The sequence below is a fragment of the Gorilla gorilla genome, chromosome 14 (genome assembly GCF_029281585.2).
Source record: "Gorilla gorilla gorilla isolate KB3781 chromosome 14, NHGRI_mGorGor1-v2.1_pri, whole genome shotgun sequence".
NCBI lineage: Eukaryota > Metazoa > Chordata > Mammalia > Primates > Hominidae > Gorilla > Gorilla gorilla.
The window spans coordinates 41,489,513-41,517,078 of record NC_073238.2 but is presented as its reverse complement, the minus strand read 5'-3'; the positions used below and the strand labels follow the sequence as shown (position 1 = coordinate 41,517,078).

Sequence of the window (27,566 nt, the reverse complement as noted above, 5' to 3'; positions counted from 1 at the left end):
TTTTTTTCTTGTTGATGCATTATAATAATACAAACAACACCAGTTGCAGGATATAAGAACTGCTTTTCCTAGGAAAATTGGTTATCCAAATAATAGGCTATGAACTACTCAACTAGTTCTTGAATATGGAAGCAGTATAGTTTCTGCAGTACTTTGAAGTACTATAAGAAGACATAGTTAAGCATAAAAACAACTTAGAAACAAACTGATTTTGATCACATACACACAAAAAACTCTATGACAAAAATATGGCATACAAAAAAGAAAAAGCATACTACAAATTCATGGAAATATTTAAGATGAAAATATAGAGAACTCAACAGAACTTAAAAAGCCCTAGGACAAAAACAGAAGCCTGGGCCAGGTGCAGTGGCTACGCCTGCAATCCCAGCACTTTGGGAGGCCGAGGCAGGCAGATCATGAGGTCAAGAGATCAAGACCATCCTGGCCAACATGGTGAAACCCCATCTCTATGAAAAATACAAAAATTAGCTGGGTGTGGTGGCAGGTGCCTGTAGTCCCAGTTACTCGGGAGGCTGAGGCAGGAGAATCGCTTGAACCCAGGAGGTGGAGTTTGCAGTGAGACGAGATAGCACCACTGCACTCCAGCCTGGCGACAGAGCAAGACTCCATTTCGGAAAAAAAAAAAACAAAAAAGCAAAACAGAAGCCTGGGCAAAGATGACAGATACATAATTCACAAAAAAGGAAAGGCAATTGCTAATAAACATAAGAAAGGTTCCTGTTGCAACCAAGCAAAGAAATACAATTTGAAATGCAGAGTGGTTTTAAATAGCTCATATGAGCAAATATTTAAAAATAATACACCGTCTGATAGAAGTGATATTAGTGGACATCCTTCTTTGCTCTTGATCTTGGGGAAGAGCATTGGTCTGTCACCATGAAGTATGTTGCTAGTTGTACATTTTTCATAGATACTGTTGATCACATCGAGAAAGCTCCTTTCTATTCCTAAATTCCCTTTTGTTCCCTTTTTTTACAGTAATACACAATATTGGCAACAATGCAACAAAACGGACACACTCTACTCTCCAGCGGGAGTGTAAGTTTGTATGCTCTCTCCAGAAGTCAATTTAACAATATGTATTAAATATTTTAATGCCATATTTTATGTCAATGCTTTTATTTGTAGTTATCTGACTGAAGAAAATAATCTGATATACAGTTAAAGATTTAATTGCAAACATATTCATCACAATGCTATTTATAATAATGACAAATTAAAAGTAACATAAGGTCAATATTAGAATGGATAAGATAATTATGGTCAAACATAAAAGAATAATATGCAGCCATTCAATTTCTATTTACAGGCTGGGTGCGGTGGCTCACACCTATCATCCCAGCACTTTGGGAGGCTGAGGCGGGTAGATCACCTGAGGTCGAGTTTGAGACCAGCCTGGCCAACATGGTGAAACTCCATCTCTACTAAAAATACAAAAATTAGCTGGGCTTGGTGGCGCATGCCTTTAATCCTAACTACTTGGGAAGCTCAGGTAGGAGAATCACTTGAACCTGGGAGGCAGAGGTTTCAGTGATCTTGATCATACCACTGCACTCCAGCCTTGGCGACAGAGGGAGACTCCATTTAAAAAAAAAAAAAAAAAAAGACCGGGCGTGGTGGCTCATGCCTGTAATCCCAGCACTTTGGGAGGCCGAGGCGGGTGGATCACGAGGTCAGGAGATCAAGACTGTCCTAGCTAACACGGTGAAACCCCATCTCTACTAAAAATACAAAAAAATTAGCCGGGCGTGGTGGTGGGCACATGTAGTTCCAGCTACTCCGGAGGCTGAGGCAGGAGAATGGCGTCAACCCAGGAGATGAAGCTTGCAGTGAGCTGAGATCACGCCACTGCACTCCAGCCTGGGTGACAGAGCAAGGTTCCATCTCAAAATAATAATAATAATAATAATTCTATTTACAAAAGCTTTTTAATGCTATGGGGAACAAAGAAAAAATATAATAAAGATTACAGATCAGGTCTGGCCTGGTCTGTGAACTTGGTTTCAGAGCCAAGTAGGTGAGGTGAAGGGATTTAAGGTGACAGGGTCAGTATCCCAGTCAGGGACATGACGTTGGAACCAGAGATCTGAGTGAAGACTCACATTATGGTAACAAGACCAGAACTCTAGGTTTAGTGAGGGAAGGGCTAGAACAAAATAGGAAAAAAAGAAAAGAGAGAGGTCATTAGTGGGGAAAGGTAGGCCAGAGAGCAGGCAAACACCACATGACCTTAATATGGAAAACAAAACATTCTTGTGTAGGTCCACTCATGCTCAGCGCCACTGAAAAATCCAGCTCTCCAGTTTTCTATATGCAGAGAAAAAAGACAGGAAGGAAATATGCCAAAATAGTCACAGTGATTTTGTCTGAGTGGTGAATTATGGCTGATTCTTTGTTCTTTTTATATTTTCAAATTTTTATAAGAGCACAGAAATACTTTTAAGAATTTCTGACTACAAAAAATTGGTTTTTTAATTCCCTGTGCCAAGTTCAGAAATATGCCATAATGGAACAAGATAACTAAAAGGAGAAAACTACCTCAAGGTATGTCCTTTTTAATCTACAGCCCAATTCCCAATTGCTTTATAAATGGGCTTTTCTCCCCAGATCTCCTCAGGGCATTGCAATCACCTATACCAACTTGAGAATTTTCAAATACATGTTTTTTCAAACTGTTGTGTCAAGTTTGGCAGCTGATGGGTAGTTTTTTTCTTTAATAACTGCTCTTATATATTCATTCATTCATTCACTGTTTCCATTAGCTGTTGAGGGTACCACAAATTTGAAGTAAGTCTCTTTACAGATCTTATGTTCAAATTCCTTCTGTGGTATGTTTTCTTTCTTTCTTTTTTTTTTTTCTGTTTGTTTGTAGAGAAGGGTCTCACTATGCTGCCAGGGCTGGTTTTTAACTCCTGGGCTCAAGCAATCCACACGCCTTGGCCTCCAAAAGTGCTGGGATTATAGGTATGAGCCACCGTGCCTGGCCATGTGGTATGTTTTCTAGGAGTAGTGCAAATGAAGTGAAGCAGGAATCTTAAAAGAATGAGAGAATACTATAGAAGCCTGATTTCTGCCTGAAGAGATCAGGCTGACTTGGCAGAGGAGGTGACATTTGAACTTTATCTTAAAGTAAATGGATTCCACCAGGTAGAGAGGGGAGGGTATCATAACCTTCCCGGGGCAAGAACCATGTGTGTCTTGTTCACTACTGATTGCCCAGAAACTAGCGTTGGCCCTGACACCTAGTAGGTGTTGCACAAATATTTATTTAATGAATGTTTGAGGGCAGGGTAGAGATAAGAGACAGCATAATCAAATTCTCAGGGGCAGAGAAACAAGGTTTATTCATACGAAAGCTAGTACTCTTGTGGAAGGATAAGCCATATGAATAGCAATATTGGAAATTTAAATTGGACAGCTATATTGAGTTATAGTTGGGCTAGACTAAAAAGTACTCAATTAATAGATAATCATGATGGTGGTGGCTGGGCACGGTGGCTCATGCCTGTAATCCTAGCACTTTGGGAGGCTGAGGCGGGTGGATCACCTGAGCTCAGGAGTTTGAGACCATCCTGGCCAACGTGGTGAAACCCCATCTCTACTAAAAATACAAAAAAAATTAGCTAGGCATGGTGGCACACACCTATAATCCCACCTACTGAGGAGGCTGAGGCATGTGAATTGCTTGAACCCAGGAGGCAGAGATTGTAGTGAGCTGAAATCACACCACCGCACTCCAGCCTGGGTGACAAAGTGAGACTCCATCTCAAAAAAAAAAAAAAAAAAAAAAAAAAAAAAAAGACACCATCTAAAAAAACGAAAGAAAGAAAAAAGATAATCATGATCATGTTGGTGGATGGAAATGTTAATCTGGAATGATTTCAAAATCAATAGATAGATCAAAGGTGAATAAATCAATTACAAATCTATTAAAAGAGAATTGGGGAAATGTGCACAGGGACTGGATATTTAATAATGTGGGAAAAATATTGTTCATTTCAGTGTGATAAAAATATTTTGGTTATCTTTCAGAGAAACATAATAAAATATTTACAGAGAAAATGATCTGATGTATAAATTTGCTTCTAAATCATTCTGGGGATTGTGGGGTATTGGTCTAGATGAAACAAGCATGACTAGGTATTGAAAACTGATAAACCTGGGGGATGGCAAAGGAACTTTCTGGGGTGATGGAAATGTTCTGTGTGTTGATTGGGGATGACAGTTAAACAGGTATATAGATTTATCAAAAAATCCATGCTTTTTGCTTTTTTTTTTTTTTGAGGCAAAGTCTTGCTTTGTTACTCAGGCTGGAGTACAGTGGCGCAATCTTGGCTCACTGCAGCCTCTGCCTCCAGGGTTCAAGCAATTCTTCTGCCTCAGCTTCCTGAGTAGCTAGGACTACAGGCGCTTGCTAGCACACCTGGCTAATTTTTGTACTTTTAGTAGAGATGGGGTTTCTATGTTGGCCAGGCTGGTCTCGAACTCCTGGCCTCAAGTGATCTGCCCACCTTGGCCTCCCAAAGTGCTGGGATTACAGGCGTGAGCCACCATGCCCGACCTTTTTATTTATTTTATTATTTAATTCTTTTGAGACATAATCTCGCTCTGTCGCCCAGGCTGGAGTGCAGTGGTGCAATTTCGGCTCACTGCAACCTCCGCCTCCCTGGTTCACGCGATTCTCCTGTCTCAGCCTCACAAGTAGCAGGGACTACAGGTGCACACCACCACACTGGCTAATTTTTATGTTTTTAGTAAAGACAGGGTTTCACCACATTGGCCAGGCTGGTCTCAAACTCCTGACCTCAAGTGATCTACTTGCTTTGGCCTTCCAAAGTGCTGGGATTACAGGTGTGAGTCACTGCACCCAGCCTATTTATTTATTTATTTGCATGCATTTTACTATATATAAATTTTATGTAGAAAAGCTGGATGATGTATAGATTAGGTTCATTTTACAATTCGAATTTTTTTATGTTCGATAATTTCCATAATAAAAGGTTAAAAAAAGGAAAAGAAGAGAAAGAAAAAAGGAAAGAAGCAGAAGGAAGAACTCTGCTGCAGTACTGGAAGCAGGCAGATTATTTAAATTACAGTGGTGCCATGGAACAAGAGAAGGCAGATGAAGAGCGACACCCTTCAAGTTAACACAGGTAATGAATCACTTCCATGGAGCGGGTTCTGCCTCCCTGGAGCACTAACGCAGAACCCAGTATTGAAGAAAACCAGATGGGTTACTTTGACTCAAGCATTAAAAGGAAAGAGCACAAAAGAATTATTCCATCTTTTTCTGGCCCAGTTTCCATTAAAATGCCCAGTTGATATTCTCGTCCATAAACTTGCTACTCTATCATCTCTCAAGGTAAAAATGAAGGGTGAGAAGAAGAAATTTTCTTTGAGTGCTTTTGGTTATAGGCTTGAGACTTTCTCAGATGACTTAATAATATACCCAGGAGGAAGGTATTTAGGGCTTTTCAGGGCAGGGTTTAATCCTAAAGCAATCTAGCAATGAGATTAGTGTTCCTGGATGTCTTGTTTCTGTCAAAACTATCTCCAAAGAACAGACCCTACTGCCATTCTCCTTTCTCTAGATTGCTGTTTTTATTTTTTATTTTTTTAATTCTTTTGAGGCATAGTCTCATTCTGTTGCCCAGGCTGGAGTGCAGTGGCACAATCTTGGCTCACTGCAACCTCTGCCTCCCAGGTTCAAGCAATTCTCCTGCCTCAGCCCCCCGAGCAGCAGGGATTACAGGCGTGCACCACCACGCCCAGCTAATTTTTTTCGAGATGGAGTCTCGCTCTGTTGCCCAGGCTGGAGTCCAGTGACGTGATCTCAGCTCACTGCAACCTCTGCCTCCCAGGTTCAAGCGATTCTCTGCCTCAGCCTCCCAAGGAGCTGGGATTACAGGCGTGCACCACCACGCCCAGCTAATTTTTGTATTTTTAGTAGAGATGGGGTTTCACTATATCCATCCACCTTGACCTCCCAAAGTGCTGGGATTACAGGCCAGGCATGAACCACTGTGCCCAGCCCCAGCTAATTTTTTTTTTTTTTGTATTTTTAGTAGAAATGGGGTTTTGCCATGTTGGCCAGTCTAGTCTCAAACTCCTGACCTCAGGTGATCTGCCCGCCTTGGCATCCCAAACTGCTGGGATTACAGGCGTGAGTCACAATGCCTGGCCTGATTTTTGTTTTAATTTTTAATATTTAAAGGATAGCAATCTCTCTGGGTATACTTTCTACTGATTTGATTTCATGATAGCTAAAAATCTGTGTTGCTTAAAGCAAAAGTTAGGTAGCAGCAATGGTGGAGGGGTTTTCATGACAAGGTTCACTGGTGTTGAGCATATACAACTGTAAACAAGTGATCCTATTGCCTCAGCCTCTGGAGTAGCTGGGACTCCAGGCACGCCACCACACCTGGCTAATTTTTAAAATTCCTTCTAGGGATGGAGTCTTGCTACATTGCCCAGGCCGGTCTCGAACTCCTGGACTCCAGGGATCCTCCAGCTTTGCCTCCCAAAGCTGTGTGATTACAGGCACAAGCCACATTGCCTGGCCCCATGCTTCTTCCCTACTCTCAGAATGCTTGTTTGGCCAGGATGGGGCCCTCTTCCCTCACATAGCCTTGTGGCTTATGGGGAGCTGAGTCCTAGCCCCAGCTCCAGGAGCAAGACTGCTTAATCAAAGGAAATCCTCGACCTGTACCCTCAACAGTGAATCATTCAGAAATTAACTTCTGTCTCTTTCCCCTACTTAAATGGAAACTCCAAGAGGGAGTGGATGTCTATCTGTTTTGCCAAGAACCTAGAACAGTGCCTGGCACATAGTCCTTTTTTTTTTTGAGATGGAGTCTTGTTCTGTTGCTCAGGCTGGAGTGTAGTGGCACAATCTCGGCTCACTGCAACCTCCATCTCCCGGGTTCAAGCGATTCTCTTGTCTCAGCCTCCCAAGTAACAGGGACTACAGGCACAAGCCACCACACCTGGCTAATTTTTGTATTTTTAGTAGAGATAGGGTTTCACCATACTGGTCAGGCTGGTCTTGAATTCCTGATCTCAGGCGATCTGCCCACCTCGGCCTCCCAAAGTGCTGGGATTGCAGGTGTGAGCTACCATGCCTAGCCATAGTTTTTACTTAGTAATTTTTTTTTTTTTTTGGAGACAGTTTTGCTCTGTCACGCAGGCTGGAGTGCAGTGGCACGAGCTTGGCTCACTGCAACCTCTGCTTCCTGGGCTCAAGTGATTCTCCTGACTCAGCCTCCCTAGTAGCTGGGACTACAGGCACAAGCCACCACACCCAGCTAATGTTTGTATTTTTAGTAGAGGTGAAGTTTTGCCATGTTGGCCAGGCTGGTCTCGAACTCCTGAGCTCAAGTGACCTGCCTGCCTCGGCCTCCCAAAATTCTGGGATTATAGGCGTAAGCCACTGCACCTGGCCCTTACTTAGTAACTATTTAATGGATTCATTTTTCATTCCTCCTCAGCAAACATTAATTGAGCATATGTAAGACTCCAAAAGTCTAGTAGGGATGACTAGACATGTAAACGATTGCATAACAGTGCATGCTGGTAAACACCATCATGAAGTCATACATAACAGGCTGAGGTAGTCCTGAAGGAGAGGTCAGCACTTGGGCCAAGCTTCCCAGAGCTTCTGACATTGAAGCAGATCTTGGAGGATGAGCAGAAATTTGCCAGGTGAAGAATTAAGGCAAATGTAATCTGACCATGTAACTTGTTCAAACCAGGACACTTGGGCGGGTGGAGAGGGAGGGTGGTTAATTAATAATTACACCAGAAAATAGGCGTAAACAGATTGTTCTGGGCAAACCAGACCACATGGTCACTCTTGGCAGAAGAAGCAATGTGGGCAGATTTAAAGGATGGTGGAAGCCCTTGGGAAAGGCAAAGGTTCAGCGTGTTGAACAAGTGTGGCCTGTGGGAGGAGGGCTGAGCTGGAGTGGTGGGCTGGCCATAGTGAGAGGGCGCAGTTCTCGCAAAGAGCTTCAACTTGGTCCCCTGGCAGTGGGAACCTGTGGAGGTTTCTCCGCAGGGCAGCACTGGGACCAGACTGGCAGTCACTGTGGCAGGGTGTAAAGAACTGGAGGCACAGACTAGAGGCTAGAGGTGAGGCAGGAGGCTGGACAGTGGTTTATTGGGGGAATTATGAGCCCCGATCTCAAGCAGTATGGGGATGGGACTTCAGAAGAAAATATATACACTGGGGTGGAACATTCCTGGGGTGGAACTCACTGGCCTGCAAGCGGCGATGGGAGGGCTGGGAAGGAAAAGAAGAAATGATGATGCTTAAATTTCCAGCTTGGGTGACTGACTGGTGGTGTTGGCTCTCCGTCCCCATCGGTGGTGACAAGTAGAGAATGACCTCAGCTGTTTGGCTGACTCAGAGTTGACAGAGCACAGATACAGGAAACTCAGTTTTGCAGGGACCAAGGGCCCAGCGAAGTGGCCAGTCCAAAAGCTGAGTCACTAAGCCAAAGGGTCAGCACAGATGGAAAAGGAGACAAGGTGCCTGGGGGAGCAGGAAAGTCCGTGAGTGAAAAGTGTGGAAGCAGACGGGCAGGGAAGCGGTATCGGAAGCCAGGTTTTATGTTGATTCGCGAGCAGGCTTCGTGTATTTGCACCCTTTATTCAGAAGGCAGCAGGGGATTCCTGGGCTGATACATGGAAGAATCAATAAGCCATGGCCCCCAGGGTGGACATGTGGACTGTGGGGGCAGAGGAGTGGATCTGTAAGCAGGTCACAGTCTTGGAAGTGATGGTGCTCTGGGGACCTGGAGGAGGAAGGAAATCAGTGTAAATTAACAAATTGGCATTCTGTTTTGTCCTCAAGTCCCTTGTGAGGGTTTTTTTTTTTTTTTTAGATTCTCAGTTTTTGATTGTGATAAAATCACATATTTATCATTTTAGCCATCTGTCAACATATAATTCAGCGGCTTTAAATACATCCACAAGGCGGTGCATCTATCACCATTATTTATACCCCAACTTTTTCATCATCCCCAACAGAAACGCTGTACCCATTAAACAGTAACTTCCCCTTATCCCCCCCTTATTCCCTCTCTGATAATCTCTGTATCACTTTTTATTTTTATGAATTTGACTATTCCAGCTATCTCATATTAATATAAGTGAAATCATACATTAGTCCTTTTGTGTCTGGTTTATTTCACTTAACAAAATGTTCTCCATGTTCATCCACGTCATAGCATGTATCACAATTTTACTTCTTTTTTTTTCTTCTTTTGTTTTTTTTCAAAGATAGGTCTTGTTATGTTGCCCAGGCTGGCCTCAACTTCCTGACCTCAAGCAGCCTCCTGAGTAGCTAGGACTACAGGCATAGGCCACTGCACCCAGCCTTCATTCCTTTTTATGGCTGAGTAATATTCCATATATATGTGTGTACCACATTTTAGGTTTATTCATTCATGCATCATTGGACACTTGGGTGCTTCCACCTTTCGACTATTGTGAATAATGCTACTATGAACACGAGTGTGCAAACATCTGTTGGATTGCCTGGATTCACTGCTTTTGGATATATACCCAGACGTGGAATTGCAGAATCATATGGTAATTTTATGCTTTCTTAAGAACTGCCATACTGTTTTTATTTTTACCATTGGCTGCACCATTGTATATTCCTACCAGCAATTTCCCCACATTGTAGAGAAAATGGTTGCAATTTCTCTACATTTATCTACATCTTTGCTAATGCTTGTTAGTTTCATATATATAGAGAGAGCCATCCTAATAGGTCCTTGTGAGGTTTTTGTTGTTGTTGTTTTGTTTGTTTTTGTTTGAGTAAGTCTGTCTCCCTTGCACCAAATGTGTTCCTTGATAGAAAAATTGAGCTTCAGGTCTGATGACTGAGGACTTGTCTCTGGACCCACTCTGTGCTGTCCTATCTCAGCTGTCCTTTCTCTAAGGCTTTGGGTATATACACCAGCAAAGAAATTTATGTGGGAGTTTTCACTAATTTATGTAACAGTCTTACAACACTCTTTACACACTACATCTTGGAAAATTTTTAAGTAGGGCACTAGTGATGGTAAGTGGGAGAACCAAGACTAGATTCCTCCAAAGAGACACTTCATTTAGACCATACTTCATCATTTTGCGAGGGGGCTCATGGCAGTGTTATGAATGGACCTCAGGGCGGTGCCAACATGATTTCCAAAGGCCTGGTTATGCCTGTAACACAGTGGATGGCTTAAAGAGCAAAGACAGAACCTCACAATGCTTCCATGTCATCCAGTTCCCATCAGATCAATGGCAACTCTATCAATGTGAAAAGAGAGCAAGAAGCTACCGGGCTTATAACCTTGAAACACTCTTTTTATTTTATTTTTATTATGAAAGTAATACATTTTCAATATGAAATGTTAAATAAAAATGAAGTACACAAAGAAGAAAGGGAAAGCCTCTATAACTCTACTTCCCAGAATTAATCACAAGTTAAATTTATAATCTTCTAAATATTAGGTATAAAATTATACCTATTCTCTTACATCTTATCTTGAAATTTGTTCTTTCTTTTTAACTTAATAATAGATTGTGGATATGTTTTTGGGCAAGGACACATACACCCTTGTCTTAATTTTTTTTTTTTTTTTGAGATAGAGACGTGCCAGTCACCCCACCTAGAGTGCAGTGGTGTGATCACTGTTCACTTGACCTTCTGGGCTCAAGTGAACCTCCTTCCTCAGCTTCCCAAGTAGCTGGGACTACAGGCGTGTGCCACCACGACTGGGTAATTTTTATTTTTCTTAGAGATGGGTTTCTCACTATGTTACCCAGCTGGTCTGGAACTCCTGGGCTCAAGTGATCCTCCTGCCTAGGCCTCCCAAAGTGTTAGGATTATAGGTGTGAGCCACCGAGCCTGGCCCTGTCTTAATCTTTTGAAGGCTTGAATAATATTCAGTTGTGTGGATGCATTGACATTTATTTAACCATTCACTATGACAATCAGTGCTTCCAGGGAGCATGCTTGGACATATTAACTTCATGCTCTTGTGTGATGGGCTTAGATTTTAAAAGAATAACAACACTTAGCAATGTGATTTAGGAAACACGCTGCAAAAAATCTATTAAAGATGCCTACTGCAGGTTGAGTGTCCCTAATCAGAAAATCTGAAAATTAAAATGCTCCAAAATCCAAAACTTTTTGAGTGTTGACATGACATTCAAAGGAAATGATCACAGAGCATGTCAGGTTTGGGATTTTCAGGTTTAGGATGCTCAACCGGTGAGTATAATGCAAATATTCCCAAATCTGAAAAAAATCATAAACCCAGGACACTCCTGGTCCCAAGCATTTCGGATAAGGGATAGTCAGCCTGAATTTTGACTGTGCTTTGGTGTTTATGCAACACTGTTACAAGACACTGACCTCTGATTTAAGAAGTAACTGACAAACTGAAAGGGTCAGGGTCTTTCCTAAGTTTAACTTCCTAACCCCTGTACCAAACTGCCTCTTATCTTCCTCTGAAGACTCATATAATAGGCTTTATTATTATGTAACCATTTTAAGTGCACAGTTAAGTAGCATTAAGGAATTTTTTTTTTTTTTTTGAGACGGAGTTTCGCTCTTGTTGCCCAGGCTGGAGTGCAGTGGCGTGATCTCGGATCACTGCAACCTCCACCTCTTGGGTTCAAGTGAGTCTCCTGCCTCAGCCTCCCGAGTAGCTAGGATTACAGGCATCTGCCACCACAGCCAGCTAATTTTGTGTTTTTAGTAGAGATGGGGTTTCTTCCTGTTGGTCAGGCTGGTCTTGAACTCCCGACCTCAGGTGATCCGCCTGCCTTGTCCTCCCAAAGTGCTGGGATTACAGGCGTGAGCCATCATGCCCGGCCGCATTAAGGACAGTTACACTGTTGTGCAACCATCCATCCATCTCCAGAATTCTTTTCATCTTGGAAAACTGAAACTGTGCCCATTAAACCATAACTCTCCCTGCCCTTTTTCCCAAGTCCCTGGCAACTGCCATTGTCCTTTCTGGCTCTATGAATTTGACTACTCTAGGTACCTCATACACATGGAATACTGTATGGAATCATATAATATTTGTCATTTTGTGACTGGTTTATTTCACTTAGCATAACATCCTCAAGGTTTATTCGTGTTGTAGCATGTGTTGAAATACCATTTATTGTTAAGGCTGAATAATAATCCATTGTACGTTTATATTACATTTTGTTTATCTATTCTTCTGTCAATGGACATGCGGGTTGTTTCCACCTTTTGGCTGTTGGAAATTCATTACCTCTTGAGTCAAGGAATCACAAGCTATTTTGACTGAAGTGTCCTGTTAAGAACAGGTGAAGATTCCAGGTGAACAACCGTGCATTCCTTTTATCTCCTTGTGGGCTTGGTCTGGTGCTGAGAACTTATGTACAATATCATATTTAATCCTTTCAACAACATGATGAGGTAGGGGTCTTCACCATTGTATAATAAGGAAACTGGAGTTGAGAAAGTTAAGAGCTTGTTCAGAATCACAAACTGGCTGGGCATGGTGGCTCACGCCTGTAATCCCAGCACTTTGGGAGGCCGAGGTGGGCAGATCACCTGAGGTCTGGAGTTCAAGACCAGCCTGGCCAACATGGTGAAACCCCATCTCTACTAAAAACACAAAAATTAGCTGGCTGTGGTGGTACACTCCTGTAATCCCAGCTACTTGGGAGGCTAAGGCAGGAGAATTGCTTGAACCTGGGAGGTGAAGGTTGCAGTTAGCCAAGATCGCACCAGTGCACTCCAGCCTGGGTGACAGAGTGAGACTAAGTCTCAAAAAAAAAAAAAAAAGAAAGAAAAGAAAAAAGAATCACAAACTGAACATCTTGCATGTGTGTTTGTGTGTGTGTACAGGGGGAGTCAATCAAGCCTTCGGACACCCTAAGTCTTAACTTGAAACCCTGTAGTATTTCAGGGTCAACTATTCCTACTACAGAGCTTTATAAACTTTGACTTTCCCATATTCATTATTTTATTGTCTATTTCCTGTTTCCCAGGAACAATTAACAATAGAATCCTTAAGATGCAAAACTCCTTGCTGTTTACCAGCAACAGAAGAGAGGAAGAAGTGGCTCTGGGGGAATTGCGTGCCAGTCTGCGGCAGGTTGGCTGGAGAAGCAGCCCTGGTTGGAGCTTTGGAGAGACACATGTGCATTTACTTGTTACCTGGAAGACCTATTAAAAAAAATTCTCGTAAATCTGTCATTTGTGTATCCTCAAGGTTTGTGCCAGAAAGCAGATATATTTGCTCCTGTGTGTAATTGTTGTTAAAAAACACAAAAAGGAAATAAAAGTGCACAACATACCTAGCAGACTTGACCAGAGGGAATTGGGAAAGGCCAAAGTAAATTATTCTAAAAAATAAGCAAGCAAACCAGAAAAGGTTAAGATGGAGAAGAGCTTAGAGGAGCAAGTGCTCTTCCCATGCTGGGAAAAAGGCAGCGACAGAACCGCCTAGTGGGCAGGTGAGGGCACTGATCATGTGATGGACTGGGGCCCACTGCATCTCTTTTCTCTTTGGGTCTTGAGGATGGAGAGGCAGGAACATGAGAACAGTGAGAAATTTTGAGGTTCACTTCCCTTCTTCCACCTCTCACTTCCCCCATAACCTCTTCCTTTTGATAGTGCTGGAAAAACAACCCAAGGCCAGCCCTCTTGAAGCAGGCAAATAGATGCTTGTTCTTTACTTCATGTATAAAGAGATTGTTTTCTTTCTTTACTAAGACAGAGCCAATGAAAGTGGAAGATAAGTACCCCGAGAGAGCCCTAAGGAGGGAGCGTGGGGGTTCAAGTGTATGGTCTACTTAGTCAGAGAGGAATCAGAGTTAAACTAGGCTCAAAATACATTTTTATTTTGAGACAGTCTTGCTGTGTTGCTCAGGCTGGAGTGCAATGGTGTGATCTTGGCTCACTGCAACCTCTGCCTTCCGGGTTCAAGTGATTCTCCTGCCTCAGCCTTCTGAGTAGCTGGGATTACAGGGGCATGCCACCACGCCCGGCTAATTTTTGTATTTTTTAGTAGAGATGGGGTTTCACTATATTGGTTAATGCTGGTCTCGAACTCCCGACCTCGTGATCTGCCAGCCTCGGCCTCCCAAAGTGCTGGGATTACAGGTGTGAACCACTGGGCCTGGCCAATACATTACTTTTAAAAAGAAAAAAAAAAATGTTAACTGTGCCCTAGTAATTTAAAAATAATGTCACATAAATATGTCTTTTAAGTCTTAAATTCCATTTACTGAAATTTTGAAATAGTTGTACATTCGCATGTGTAACTAAAAAAGTATACAGTAAAAATTCCCTCCTCCACCTTCTCCTCTAGTTCCTACTTCCTCATTCCAGGAAATCACCGTTAACAGTTTCTTGTGTATATGACAGGAGTTTCTTCATGCTAAATATATTTTGGAATTTTTTATTTGGTTTAACATTGCTGTGCTTAGCTATTTTAATAGAGTTTTTTTTTTTTTTTTTAAAGAAGAAGTAGAAACTGTGTGTATTTCATCAGCTGAGGATTCAGCTTGAACATTTCAGGAAACCCCAACGTGGCACATTACCTCTCCCTAGGTACCCTAGGTAGGCTGATGAAGGTCAAGTGGCAAGGAGGCCCCGTGGGTGCTAAAATGCAAATCTGAATGTGAAAGTGACAGCAAAATGACAAGGTAGAGCCAAAGGTTTCCCATACAAACTCCAACAAATGGTTAAACCCTGCTAAAACATATATAAAAACTACTCTGAAAAATTTGAGAAGTAGGTACTAGAGAGAAGACAAGATGAAGGAAGATGTATCCATAGGAAAAACTCTAAGGGCACAAATCAAGAAAATCAGAGTTGGGAATGGGGAAGTTAGACCTAGATGCCGGAGGCTTCTCAGAGTCCAGAGGATGTTTCCTTTTCTTGTGCTATTATTTTTCCCCTGATAAACTTTCTCATTAGAGCTGAGCAAATGCTGAAAAGAAAATGGGAAACTCCAACCCAAAGAAGAGATTCAGAGAGGCAGGCAGAATATCTGTTAGTGCTTGAGGAGCCTTGAAATGTAACGTGTTGCTTGGAGGTCAGCAGTTCGAGACCAGCCTGGCCAATATGGTGAAACCCTGTCTCTACTAAAAATACAAAATTAGCCGGGTGTGGTGGCTCATGCCTGTAATCCCAAAATTAATCCGTCTCAAAAAAAAAAAAAAAAAAAAAAGAAAAGAAAAAAGAAAAAGAAAAGAAAGGCCTGAAAAGTCGCTGATTTGTTGATTCAAGCCAATAAAAAATTTACTGTTTTGATTGACATCTACTGCTTGATGACTGGGTGATATTAATGAATGCCACCAAGACGACTGATTCCTTCAACTATTAGGAGGTTGGGTAAAGAAGCGGAGAGACCACAGGTTTTAGAGTCAGAGCCTTTGTGTGGATCCTGGCCCTGTATGTGCTGGTTAGTGCAATGATGAATGTCATATTCCCCTGTGTGTAAAATAAGTATGAAATGATGGATCAGTAAGGTCATCGTAAGGGTTACATTGGAATATGTATCTGAAGTACTAAGCAGGTGGCTGGCACATAGCAGAGGCTCATTAAATCTGGAGGAGCAAGCTGGCAGCCCGAGGGCTGTATTTGCCCACCCCAACTTTTTTTTTTTAATTTTTTTTTTTTTTTGAGACAGAGTCTCGCTCTGTCGCCTTGGCTGGAGTGCAGTGGCGCGATCTTGGCTCACTGCAAGCTCCGCCATCCGGGTTCACGCCATTCTCCTGCCTCAGCCTCCCGAGTAGCTGGGACTACAGGCGCCCGCCACCATGCCCGGCTAATTTTTTGTATTTTTTAGTAGAGAAGGGGTTTCACCGGGTTAGCCAGGATGGTCTTGATCTCCTGACCTCGTGATCTGCCTGCCTCGGCCTCCCAAAGTGCTGGGATTACAGGCGTGAGCCACTGCGCACGGCCCCCCAACTTTTAAAATGTTGACTTTGAATGTCCATTCTAAGCTTTCCATTTTGTGTTGAGCACCAGGCACTATTTGAAACATGTTTTATCGTTGTAACATAATTATTACCCTTATTTTCCAGATGAGGAAAGTGAAACAAAGAAATATCGATTTGAGTATTTTTTTTTTTTTGTAGCTTAAACCTTCATGCAAGTCCGAAAGGAGTCGTGCCTCTCAACCTCATCCTGTCAGAATCAAAATAAAATACTTTTACAAAGCTAGTGTAGTAGAGTGGACACAGGTGTGGCTCCTGGAGCTAGGTTCAAACCTTGGTTCCATTGCTTACTAGTTAGTTGTGCAACCCTGGAAAAGTTATCTCTGTGCCTTGGTTTCCTTATCTAAACGTGGGGATAATCGTAACACCTGCTTCATTAGGTTGTTGTAAGGATTAGATAAAATGTTTACACCCCTTCTTGGACCACTCCCCACCACTTTCTTTCCCAACCCATCACAAGCAAAGCTTCACTCATTTATGTGAGCTGGTATAAACCCACATGCCTTCAGGGAGAAAAGAGGTAGCAGAACTATATAATAAAGTGACTTGTGTTAAACTGTTGAACAGAATGAGTAAAGGAAAATTTGAGGCAGACTGTAAGGAACTGGAGAGTGTAGGATTGTGTAACAGTATGCAAATGAAAACATTATAAAATGCTGTGCTGACTAAATGGATTAAGGTTGGACATAGTTCATTTACTTGCCTGGTCCCTGAGGCATCTGGGCATATTTTGTAGTTTGCATATTCAAGAAGGCCGAAAAGGAGTCAGTTGTACACAAACTCATCTTTTGCTAGGCACAGGGAAGCTCTTTGTAAAGCTGATTACACAGCTGTGTAAAGCTGTGTTCTAAAGCCAGATTACCCTTTCCAAGCTCAGGGTGCAAAAGTGTGGAGTTTCAGCCAAACTTATTCTCCAACTGCATTACATATGGTAAAGAACACTCAGTACAACACCTAGCACATAGATTCAAGAATGTCTCTTTTATGTTTGTGTTTCTCCAATCGACCATAGGCTGTGGAGACAAGGCACTGTGAGGCTCTGTGATTAGGTTTCATGACTTTACCTGTGAATTTAGATGGCTCCAACATCAACTAGACATGACTCCAGATAATTCTATCAGAAATCCATTTTACTTTTTAAAATTCAATTTAATTTAATTTTTGAGACAGAATCTTGCTCTGTTGCCCAAGCTGGAGTGCAGTAGCACGATCTCGGCTCACTGGTTTTTCCCAGGTTCATGCTATTCTCCTGCCTCAGCCTCCCTAGTAGCTTGGATTACAGGTGCTCGCCACCATGCCCAACTAATTTTTGTAGTTTTAGTAGAGACGGGCTTTCTCCATGTTGGCCAGGCTGGTCTCAAACTCCTGACCTCAAGTGATCCGCCCGCCTTGGCCTCCCAAAGTGCTGGGATTACAACAGGTGAGAGCCACTGTGCTGTATTTTTGAGACACGGTTTCGGTCTGTCGCTCAGGCTACAGTGCAGTGGTTCAATCATGGCTCACTGCAACCTGGATATCTCGGGCTTAAGTGATCCTCTTACTTTGCCTCACAAGTAGCTGGGACTACAGGTATGCGCCACCATGCACCACTTATTTATTTTTATTTTTAGTAGAGACAAGGTCTCACTATGTTGCCCAGGCTGGTCTTGAACTCCCTGGTCTCAAGGAAGTTGGAAGCCATCCTCCTGCCTCAGCCTCCCAAAGTGCTGGGATTACAGGCCTGATCCACTGTGCCCAGCCTAGAAATTTATTTATTTATTTATTTTTGAGAGTCTCACTCTGTCACCCAGGCTGGGGTGCAGTGGCACAATCCCAGTTCACTGCAATCTCCACCTCCAGAATCCAATCTATTCTTATGCCTCAGCCTCCTGAGTAGCTGGGATTACAGGCGTGCACTGCTACGCCCGGCTAATTTTTGTATTTTAGTAGAGACGGGATTTCACCATGTTGGCCAGGCTGGTCTCCAACTCCTGACCTCAAGTGATCCACCTGCCTCGGCCTCCCAAAGTGCTGGAATTACAGGTGTAAGCCACCATACTCAGCCTAGAAATTCATTTTAGAAAGGCCTTGTTCTTATAGAAACTTATATGTAATGCCAGTGGCTTTTGTTCCTGTGACATGTTCGGATTAATGGACAAGGATGCATATGGGTGGTTAGCGGGATGGAGGCAGGTCTAAAATTCTGGCACATCAGACCTGTTTGCTAGAATAGAACAGCAAGTGGGAAGGACAGGATGACCACAGCTATTTATCAGGACGGGCACACAGATGGGCGTGGTGACACTCGGACAAGGCCCAGGTAGGCCCTAGAGGTCTAAGATGTAGAAACCCTTGTCCAAACAGGGGGTAGAAAAGAGCAAGAAAGAATTCAGGTGGGTGATGCTCGCAAGTCTAGAGAGGAAAGCCCCTGGCTGGGGTATCAGGGCTCTTGGCTTCCATGGAGGCAGGCGCTTGGAGATCCAGTCCGGCTACCACGGGGCTTGGCTATATTCAATCTGCATTCCCCCCCAAGCAAGCTTATAATGGAATCACTATGGAAACAGTATTCATGTACCAGAAGTCTATTTTTCACATAAATTTTGTTTGAATGCTTTTTGTTTTTGAGTGCTTTGAACCCTTGAGGTGAGACATTTCTGATTTTACAGCTCTGCCTGAATTCAGATCCTCAACCCCACTGAATTAGGGGAACCCAGAAAAGTACCCCATCACGAGTTCAATCAGAAAATATCACAAGCTTTCTAACATAATAATTTATGAAGTTATTCTACTCACTTGAACTACTTTCTCAAATAGGAAAAAATAAAGCTGAGCTGCCAGGCATGAAGAACAGGGTGCAAATATGAATTTTATAAAAGGAGAAAAGAGGAACTACCCATGCCAGTAGCCAGCACTGCCTAAGGATTTCTCACAGGGCATTTATCTTGCTTGCGGGCTTCCTGTCTCTCGTAATATCATCATCACTGCTGGCTTGAGATCCTCCCTATTTTGCAGCTCAATGTGCAGATATTTAGAAGCCTATTATAAATTTATCGCCAACAGGCCAACAGGATTCGCTCCTCTCCTTCCCCCATTACTTATCTTTCTTCTTAATTCAAAGAGTTAAACGTGTGTAATTTGTTCTTTGCCTCTTCATTTTTGTTTAATTATTTTGTCTTTTTCTAAGTTGTGTTTGACTCCGGTGATTCATCCAATATACGTAAAAAAAAAAACAAACCAAGTGCTTGGGACGCACACCCGGGTTATCTTAACTATGCAGAGCAGGTTTCCTCCCACTCCGCCCGTAGTTACCCAGATCATCGCCTCCGTTTTCTGTTTAGGCAGCGGGGGCTCGCCGTCCCCTCGCCCGCGGTGGGTGTCGCAGCTGGTCCCCTCCAGGATTCTCCCAGATCGCCGCCGCCACCCCCCCGCGCCCCTTCCTACGCGGGGGTCTCTGGGTGCCCGGCTCTAGGACCGCAGGGACGCGGGCAGGACGCGGCGCCCGCCTTCGGTCCTGCCCTCTGCCGCGCGCGGGGTGGGGCCGGACCGGAGTTCCCCGGCTCGCGCACAGGGGCCGCGGAGGGGTTGCCGAGGGGTGGGCGGGGCTGCGCCGCCTGGCCGCGCCGCTGCCTGGCAGGCCGGGCATTAGGGCCTCGGCGGAGCCCGCTCTCCTGTGCGCTGGGCGGGGTGGGCGGCGGGCGGCTTCGCGTGCAGGCGCGGGCCCGGAGGCAGCGGCTGCGCCCTGCGCCGGGGCGGAGCCGGGGGCGGGCCGGCGGCCGGCAGGCGGGGGCTGGGGCCCGAGGCCGGGAGTGCCTGAGCGCCGGCGGCGACGACGGCAGCGGCGGCCCAGCGGGCTCGGTGGTTGGGTCCGCGGCGGCTCGGGGTCCGCCCGCGGGCTGCGGTGCGAGCGGGCGGCCCGGCTCCCCTCCTCCCCCGCCCGCCGCCGCCGCTGTGATTGGGTGGAAGATGGCGCTGGCCGGATGGAAATCCTAATGACAGTCTCCAAATTCGCCTCCATCTGTACCATGGTAGGTGGCGGCGAGCGGGCGGCCGGGGCTGCCGGGACCTCTCGGGAGGGCGGGCGGCGCTGGACCCGCCTCTCCCAGTGGCCGCTCGCGGGGCCTAGCGCCGGGGCGGGCGGGCGGGCTGGGCGGCCCGGGCGGGGGCGGTTGGACGGCGCGCAGGCGGGGAGCGCGGGGGTGAGCGGCCCAGGCGGCTGGGGAGGGGGCGCCGCCTGGTGGGCCAGGGCGGCGCGAGGGTAGCGGTGAGGGGGCGACCGTGCCAGACGCGGCGTCGGGCGGGCACCGGCCTCCGGGAGTCCCCGGCTGAACTGCTGGGGGCCGCTCGGGACGCGGGGACGAGGGCCGAGGCGCGCCCGGCCCGTGCCGGGGTGAGGGGTGGGCGCGCGCGAGCCGGAGCGCGGCCCCGGGCCGGGGTCGTCGGGGAGGGGGCGCGGAGCCGCGCGGGCTCCATTTCGTTCTGGTCTCGCGCCGAGCGGGAGGGGTCCCCGGGAGGGGTGGGGGTCGGCGGGCAGGAAGGAAGGGTCTCGGCCGGGGCGGGCAGCGCTCATTCCCGCCTGGGAGAGGACGGAAGTCAAGTGCAAATTTCCTCGCGCCGCTGGCTGGGCTGAGTCCCCGACCCCGCGCTGGGGGAAAGGGGCGTGTGTGAAGGTGGAAACTTTAAATAAGTACTGTTGAAATTCTCTCCATTTTCTCCTCTGAGAGGCACGAGCTCTCCCGTTTCCAGCCGTGTGTCCAGGTGGCAGTCTTGTCTTTGGGAATGCACGTTAATCTTGAAAAGCAGCATTAGCTTTCCTGTCATTTGTTTACTTCAGCCCACCAGACACATCTGTATGTGGCTGGAGCTAGGTCTGTCTGTGCGGGAACCGCCTGCCAAGGCGATGGTATTTGTTTTCCTAGGGCGTTTAAATAGACTGTAAGGGAAAAGTGCTAATGCCCGCTGGAAGTCCCGAATTAAGCAAAACGTGGGCGCATTTAAAACTTGGTGTTTTGTGCGTGGCCAGAAGGACCACAGTTTTCCACATGATGAGACAAATTCGTTTCATTAGCTCCTCATGAGCTTATATGTAGGGATCATAATTTATGAGTCATCACCGAAAAAAGTTGTTCTTTGCAACGTGGGCCTAGTGGTTGTTATTAGAGACTTCTGAAATCTTGTGTTTCATGTCTCACTGGCCCTATTTATGCAACTGATTTCATATAGGAGATCCCCAAGAAATTTTCCATCTAAGGGTGGTACATTGTATATATTTTTCTTTAAGGAGTGGTGAATCAGATCTGAAAGATGCCTTAAAAAGCAGATTCTCTACTACACGCTGAGGAACAGTACAAAAAATGACCGAAATCAGGTGGACATAAAATCGACAGTGTTAAAGAAATCATATTGAAGGATGAATCATTGAAGACTCCATTTCCCAACTGGATGATTGTTCTTTCTCACAGTTTACATTTTAGGAAAGCATTGGTATTAAATGGACTATATTAAAATGATTTTGGAGAATTGTTTGGGCTAATTATTTTTAGATATGCCAATTATTACCTTAGTCAATTTCAAAAGGAATGCGATAATTAGGTCTTTTACAGTGACAATTTTGCCACATGGCTGAGCTACACACATTGTATGGGTCATAGTTCATTGTCAAAGACTAGATTTCAGGAGTGGTGTGATACTCTTTACCGACTATTCATTCACTCAAGTACTGTATATCAAGTATACACTTAGCAGCCACTAAGTGCTAGAGGCGACGCTGAGTACTGGGGATGCAGTATTGGTCAGGGCAGCCCCTGTTTTCTTGGTGTTTACATTCTTGCTCATGGACACAAACAGTATTCAGGTAAACGATAAATGTATGCTGTAATCAGATTAGGACAGTGAGACACAGGGATTTGCCAGGGTCACACACTTAGTAAGTGGGATTCTGATCCCAAGGATGTCAAATCAGAAGCTCTTTCTAGGGCTTCCATCCAGATACATTAATTACATGTGGGCCGTGTGTATTGTTGGCAAATACAGAAAATGCCTGGCCAAATGAGATTGTTCCAAAGGTACTATTAAAATTGGGTGTGTCTGTATTCATATTTGAATACATTCGAATGTACCCCCAAATAGTGCTGAATATCTCAAAGTAATTTGCAGTCTTATTCTTTAAAGAAAATTGCCATCTGTCCTCTGAGAATCACAAAATTGAAAAGCAAAGATACCTCTTTGGCTTTGTAGGTGCTGTTTTGCTAGGCTTGGAACGCTCCTCCCTGCCACACCCCGTATCCTTCTTGTCTGGCGAGTGTGTGTACCTGTCTCTTAAGCAGGGAGCCTTACTTGAATAATCCTACCCCTGTCCAACCCGACCCTCCATCCCCTTCATACAGTTTCATGGCATTTTTGTAATCTCAGTAGCACTTATCATACTTACTGTGTGGTAAATTTTTCTTTGAACTCTTACTCAATTGTGAGGGCCTTGAAGGGGAAGGATTATCATTTACTTCTGCAGTTTGATCTGGAGTACCAAGTTCTGCATTCAGTATAAAAGTTTTCCGAAGTCCTTCCTGTCTCCTCCTGGTATGCTGGGTGAAGCAGGGATGATGTGGCTGTGTGTGTGTGGAACGGTGGAGAGAAGATGGGCTGGACTTAAACAGAACACTTCTCAGAATCAGCAGCTGTGAAAACATTTAGGATGAGTTGAAATTTTATTTTATAAGTACTGGAAGTGTACATAATTTTTTCATTTGTCAAAATAACGTACCTCGGCAAATCTGCAATACCTTAATTGGGTTAAGTAACTGTTAAAAACAGTTCTCTTCAGCTGTGTCTTATTTTAGATCACTAGTGTTCTGCTTAAATGTGAAAATTAGTAAAACTTGTTTTTCATAAGTTAGTATTATAGCCTGAACCAAATGAGTGATTATGTTTAGATTGCAGTGAGTACATTTTCAAGGGTACCTCTTGAAATACCTGTTTTTAATTTGTCTGTGAAATAATACATTTTCAGTATCACATAGTGTTTATTTTGCCTTTGAAGTAGTTTCAGACTTCAGGGCCTGGCACGGAGTACCTGCCTACCTGATATTTAATATTATACTTAATAAGTGTGAAATAACGGGAAAAGTGACAGAATACAAGTAGAGGGGCTCTGTTTTGCAGTTGAGGTGGCTAATCCGGGTGGTCCGTCATGGGCATGCAGTAGTGGTCAGGACAGCTCCTGCTTTGGAGCTGGCACTACTTACTGTTAGCTCCATAAATGTTAGCTCTGCCTCTGATCATTATTGTCTCTTCCTATTTGGGTTGTAGGAGTCATGGTTAGGAAGGCGTTGTTGGGAGGGGGACCGGACAACGGAGAAGTTGTTGGTGCAGGAGGTGGGTAGAGTTAGATCATGGGGTGGCACTGGCCTGGCTGCTTGCCCACCCTCGGTTACAAGGGCATGAGATTAGATCCATTAGAACATGGTGGTAATGAGGCCAAAGCTGGTAAAGGTAGGTGCTAGGAGAGTCCGACGGGCTTTTCTTCTGAGAAAGCCTGTGCCTAGCACAGCACCCTGAGCATGCTGAAGCACCTTTACTTGCTGAAGAAAGGCACAGGTGAAACTGGCTGTCTTTTCTTTTTTGTTTGAGCTGTTTTAATAACACGATTTTTAAAAACATAAATTAGAAAGGACATACAGGGAAAATGTTTGCCATTTACTGCTCAGTCTCACTGGGATCCAGGTAAGGGTATGTGTGGTCAGTGCAATTTATCCTTACTACTGAAAAAAAGGAAAGCTGGGGCAAGCCTCAGAGCCCATGCGTTGTTGGGAATGTGTGTGTGTGAAAGTCTCCTCTTCATATAACAAGAATATTATGTTAAATAATGAAATTTCTTTTTCCTTCTCAAGAAATAGGGTGGATGTAGTTCTTTTATTAATAATTTATTTGTAAATTAATATTTTATTAGTAAAATAGTGCTTCTATGATAGGAGCATTCAAATGTGAGTTGCCATTGTTTTACTTATCTAATTTTGCTGTGTGAATTTAAGAAGGGAACAAAACTTAAGCTTCTTAAGCCTTTAAAAAAAATAAGAAAACCTCAAAAATAAGGAATCTTCTATTACATAAATGTTTGGTCAAAGGAATGTTTGAGCTTGGTGGAGAGAGAACATTTAGAAGAAGTATTAATAGAAGTTTTATTTAAGCCCGCTCATCTTTTGAATTTGTCTAAAATACATTTTGGGCATTAAAAATGATACATTCTCATAGAAAATCTGGAAAATATAAAAACTCCAAGAAAGCAAAAGGAAGGTCAATTTTTATCTCCCAGAGGATATGTTATTTATTTATTTATTTATTTATTTTATTTTTTTTTTTTGAGACGGAGTTTCACTCTGGTTGCCCAGGCTGGAGTGCAATGGTGCAATCTCGGCTCACCGCAACCTCCACCTCCCAGGTTCAAGTGATTCTCCTGCCTCAGCCTCCCGAGTAGCTGGGATTACAGGCATGTGCCACCATGCCCAGCTAATTTTTGTATTTTTAGTAGAGATGGGGTTTCTCCATGTTGGTCAGGCTGGCCAGAGCATATTTTCTTTAACTTTTTAAAAAACTTGAGTTGTATTCCCTAGATATAATTTTACACTGTTTTCCCATGAATGATTATCATGTTATCATTATCATCATTCATGCCCATCCTAAAATTTGCCCAATTTTAGGATGAACGTGAGTTTAATGTTATAAAATGATGAGGTGGTGAGATGAGCCCAATAAAGCATAGTGGTAGGGTACTAGGGCGTTGACAGGTTATATGTTTAATGATTATTAGAGGGTAAAGTGATATAGTTAGCAGAAATGGAATTTTATAAGAGGTGGTTTATTCTAATCTTAGGCACTTAGTTATCACAAAGATAAGACTTGTTATGATCTGAAATTTTTAATATGCTTGAAAACTCTAGTTTTAAATACCATATTCAATTATGTGGCATGTGTATAAATATTATGGTCTTATTTTATATCATATGGCTTTGCTTACCTTCTGGTGACTTTCTCTTTCCACCTTTTGCTAATAAGTGGCTAATAGGTCTCAAAGTAGGTTAATTATCTGCCCTACCATGATCTATGTTGGCCAGTTGCAGCGAGATGATGTCACATTTCTTGTTGCCTTATTTGATTCTAGACTTTTGACCAAGTTCCCCCAAATTGAGTCTGCCTCCTTTTTGTCATTTACCAAATTCCTTTCTTCCTGCCTTTAAACTCATATTTATTCTAGCTCTTCTGAAACTTTTATTGTCTCAGGAAGTATCTTTTAAGCATTTGTATACTTTGTATAATTCCTTTCCAGAAACCTTTTTAGATTTAAATAATCTAATTTTGTTTTGGTTTCTCTTTTAGCAGCCCTATTCCAGAAACTTAATATGGTATTTTGTTATGTATTTGACAGCATGGTATAATGAAAAGAGCAGTTGGACCAGAAGGTAAATTCTAGTCCAGATTTTGACATTTAGATGTGTATATATGGGAAAGTTTCTTAAAACTTCGAGTTAATTTTTCTCATCTGTGAAATAAAGGGATTGGACTAGACACTCTAATAGATATTCCTTATATGCTTGTCTCCTTCTAGGTCTAAAATTCTGATCCTTTAGTAGTTTATAAATGATTATTGGTATCATTTTCATCATTTTAGGAGCTCTTTTTTAAAAAACTATTTTTTTTTTTTTTTTTTTTTTTTGCTCTGTAGCCCATTTCTAGAACATCTTGGGAGTTCTAATTATGTTTTAGATAACATAAAAAGCATAGAATCAGACATAGTTAAGCATGAATTTCACTTAGTTTCCTAGTTTTTACAGTCTAAATACATTTTTCTTTCTTTAAAACTGGAGGTTACTGATACCACCATTTTCGTCACCAACAGCCTAATAATTCACAAAGCTATTTGCTAATTTTTGACACTTTTTTCTTTGCCAGTACCATTAAGGGATTTGAATTTTTTTGAGGTTCCATGTTTATTTCTTTAGTTATGAGTATGACCTTGGACAAGTTACTTCTCTGTACCTGTAAAGTGAGAGTAAAATAACATCTAGTTCATAGGGTTGTTGACTAGTACCTGGCCCATGGTAATCACTGTGTCATGTTGGCTGTTACTACCCTTTAACATGATTTGCTCCCCTCCCTGTGGTAAAAAGTATTCATTGGCACTACTAATTAATCTGTTAGCTCAACGTATACTAACCAAAATGGAAATTTGTTTTGTGAAATACAATTGTCAGTTCCTTTTCATTATAAGAAACGTTAGTTTATTAGTAGTATATACCCCTGAGAAAGCACTAATTTATTTTGAAATTGAGTGGATTAATTCATAATATGAAAGCTGAGAATGTAGATTGTCTTCTTTCTCTATTTTGAATAGTTCATAGAATAATTTATTTCTTTCATCTGGGAACAAAAATAACTGGTCTAATTTGTGACATTCTCAAACATATTTTACAAGTTTAGATAAGTTGAGAATGGCAAAAACCACAATTACTTTTGCACCAATCTAATACTTTCAGAAGAAAAATCTATCTTACCTTATTTTATACTAAAAAAAAAAAAAAAGGCACACCAGCTTTTTGTCATTACTAGAACAAGGTGTGTGCATTCAAGTTAGCTTCAGGACTTATTTCCTTTCAGATTTTTCTGTTTACTGAGGCCATATTATTATATTTAATTTCCTTATGCTCTATCCTTTAGGGAGCATAACAAGGGAATAACATCTCTTGTTGGCTTACATTGAACTTACCCACCTTGCTCTTAGATATCTTGTCTAAAACCTACAGTCCCAATCTCCTAGTCTAGAAGAGGGATATTTACATATCTACACCATACTTTAAAGGTGTTGGGAGAAAGTAGTAAGTGAAGAGTTGTATTATGAAGAGTTATGCTTGCTGAACTGAAAACTCTCAATTGGAGTCCCAGTATTGTTGAAAAACTTACATATAACATTTGACCATTTGCTATCTTATGTGCAGAATTTGCTTTAGGAGGTTAGAGTGGCAGTTTATATACATTTATTTAGGAAGAAAAACTAGTAAGTCTTTGCTTTCTCACAGCAAAACTCGAAGACTTTTGTGATAGTGTAAGCCATAAGAAATTTAATGTAGAGCGCCACTGTGTGAGGTGCTGTAGCCTTCTCTGTTCCTTGGCTTATGCTTTGCTGCTGCTTCTCTTTCAGAAGGACCATTAGCTTCTTCTAAACAGTATGTTATGTCTAAAGAAGAGATGTGTAAGCTTGCTTTATTTATCTGTAGTGAGCCACATGTCCAAAGCTACATACCAATAAAAATTTATTTCCAACTGAAAACAAGAAGTAGATGTTTATTTCAGTGATAATGGACAGATGTTCTTAACTGAAATGCTTCATGGGTAGAGGAAGCATCCACACATTCTCTACTTGTAAAGGGTGGTTTAAATCATAATATCTTTCAGTAGAGTTAGAGTACTGTTGCCTTTGATTTTATTTTAGTGCTTTTTATTTTAGTGACCTACTAAGCCTCTACCTGATGCTAGTGATTTTTTTTTTTTTCCTTTTCGTGGGGGTAAAGAGTGCTTTTTCTAAA

At 43.0% G+C, this 27,566-nt stretch overlaps 1 protein-coding gene and 2 long non-coding RNA genes across 3 annotated transcripts in view; 2 read left to right on the top strand and 1 right to left on the bottom strand.

Annotated features, from left to right (window-relative positions):
• The window catches only part of LOC134756965 (uncharacterized), a 64,676-nt gene extending 59,504 nt beyond the window's left edge, over positions 1-5,172 (top strand). Inside the window, exons 6-7 of the long non-coding RNA XR_010130512.1 lie at positions 1,003-1,062; positions 5,025-5,172. This is a non-coding gene — a long non-coding RNA (uncharacterized lncRNA). The remainder of the gene's footprint in view (positions 1-1,002; positions 1,063-5,024) is intronic.
• Positions 5,173-8,155: 2,983 nt separating this feature from the next.
• LOC134756964 (uncharacterized) overlaps positions 8,156-27,566 on the bottom strand; it is a 103,645-nt gene continuing 84,234 nt past the window's right edge. The window contains exons 3-4 of the long non-coding RNA XR_010130511.1: positions 22,424-22,667; positions 8,156-8,819 (exon numbers count right to left, since the gene is read on the bottom strand). This is a non-coding gene — a long non-coding RNA (uncharacterized lncRNA). The remainder of the gene's footprint in view (positions 8,820-22,423; positions 22,668-27,566) is intronic.
• The window catches only part of USP12 (ubiquitin specific peptidase 12), a 105,937-nt gene continuing 98,082 nt past the window's right edge, over positions 19,712-27,566 (top strand). Inside the window, exon 1 of the mRNA XM_031001371.3 lies at positions 19,712-20,021. Coding sequence (XP_030857231.1) covers positions 19,974-20,021 — 48 coding nt within the window. The 5' untranslated portion in view covers positions 19,712-19,973. The remainder of the gene's footprint in view (positions 20,022-27,566) is intronic.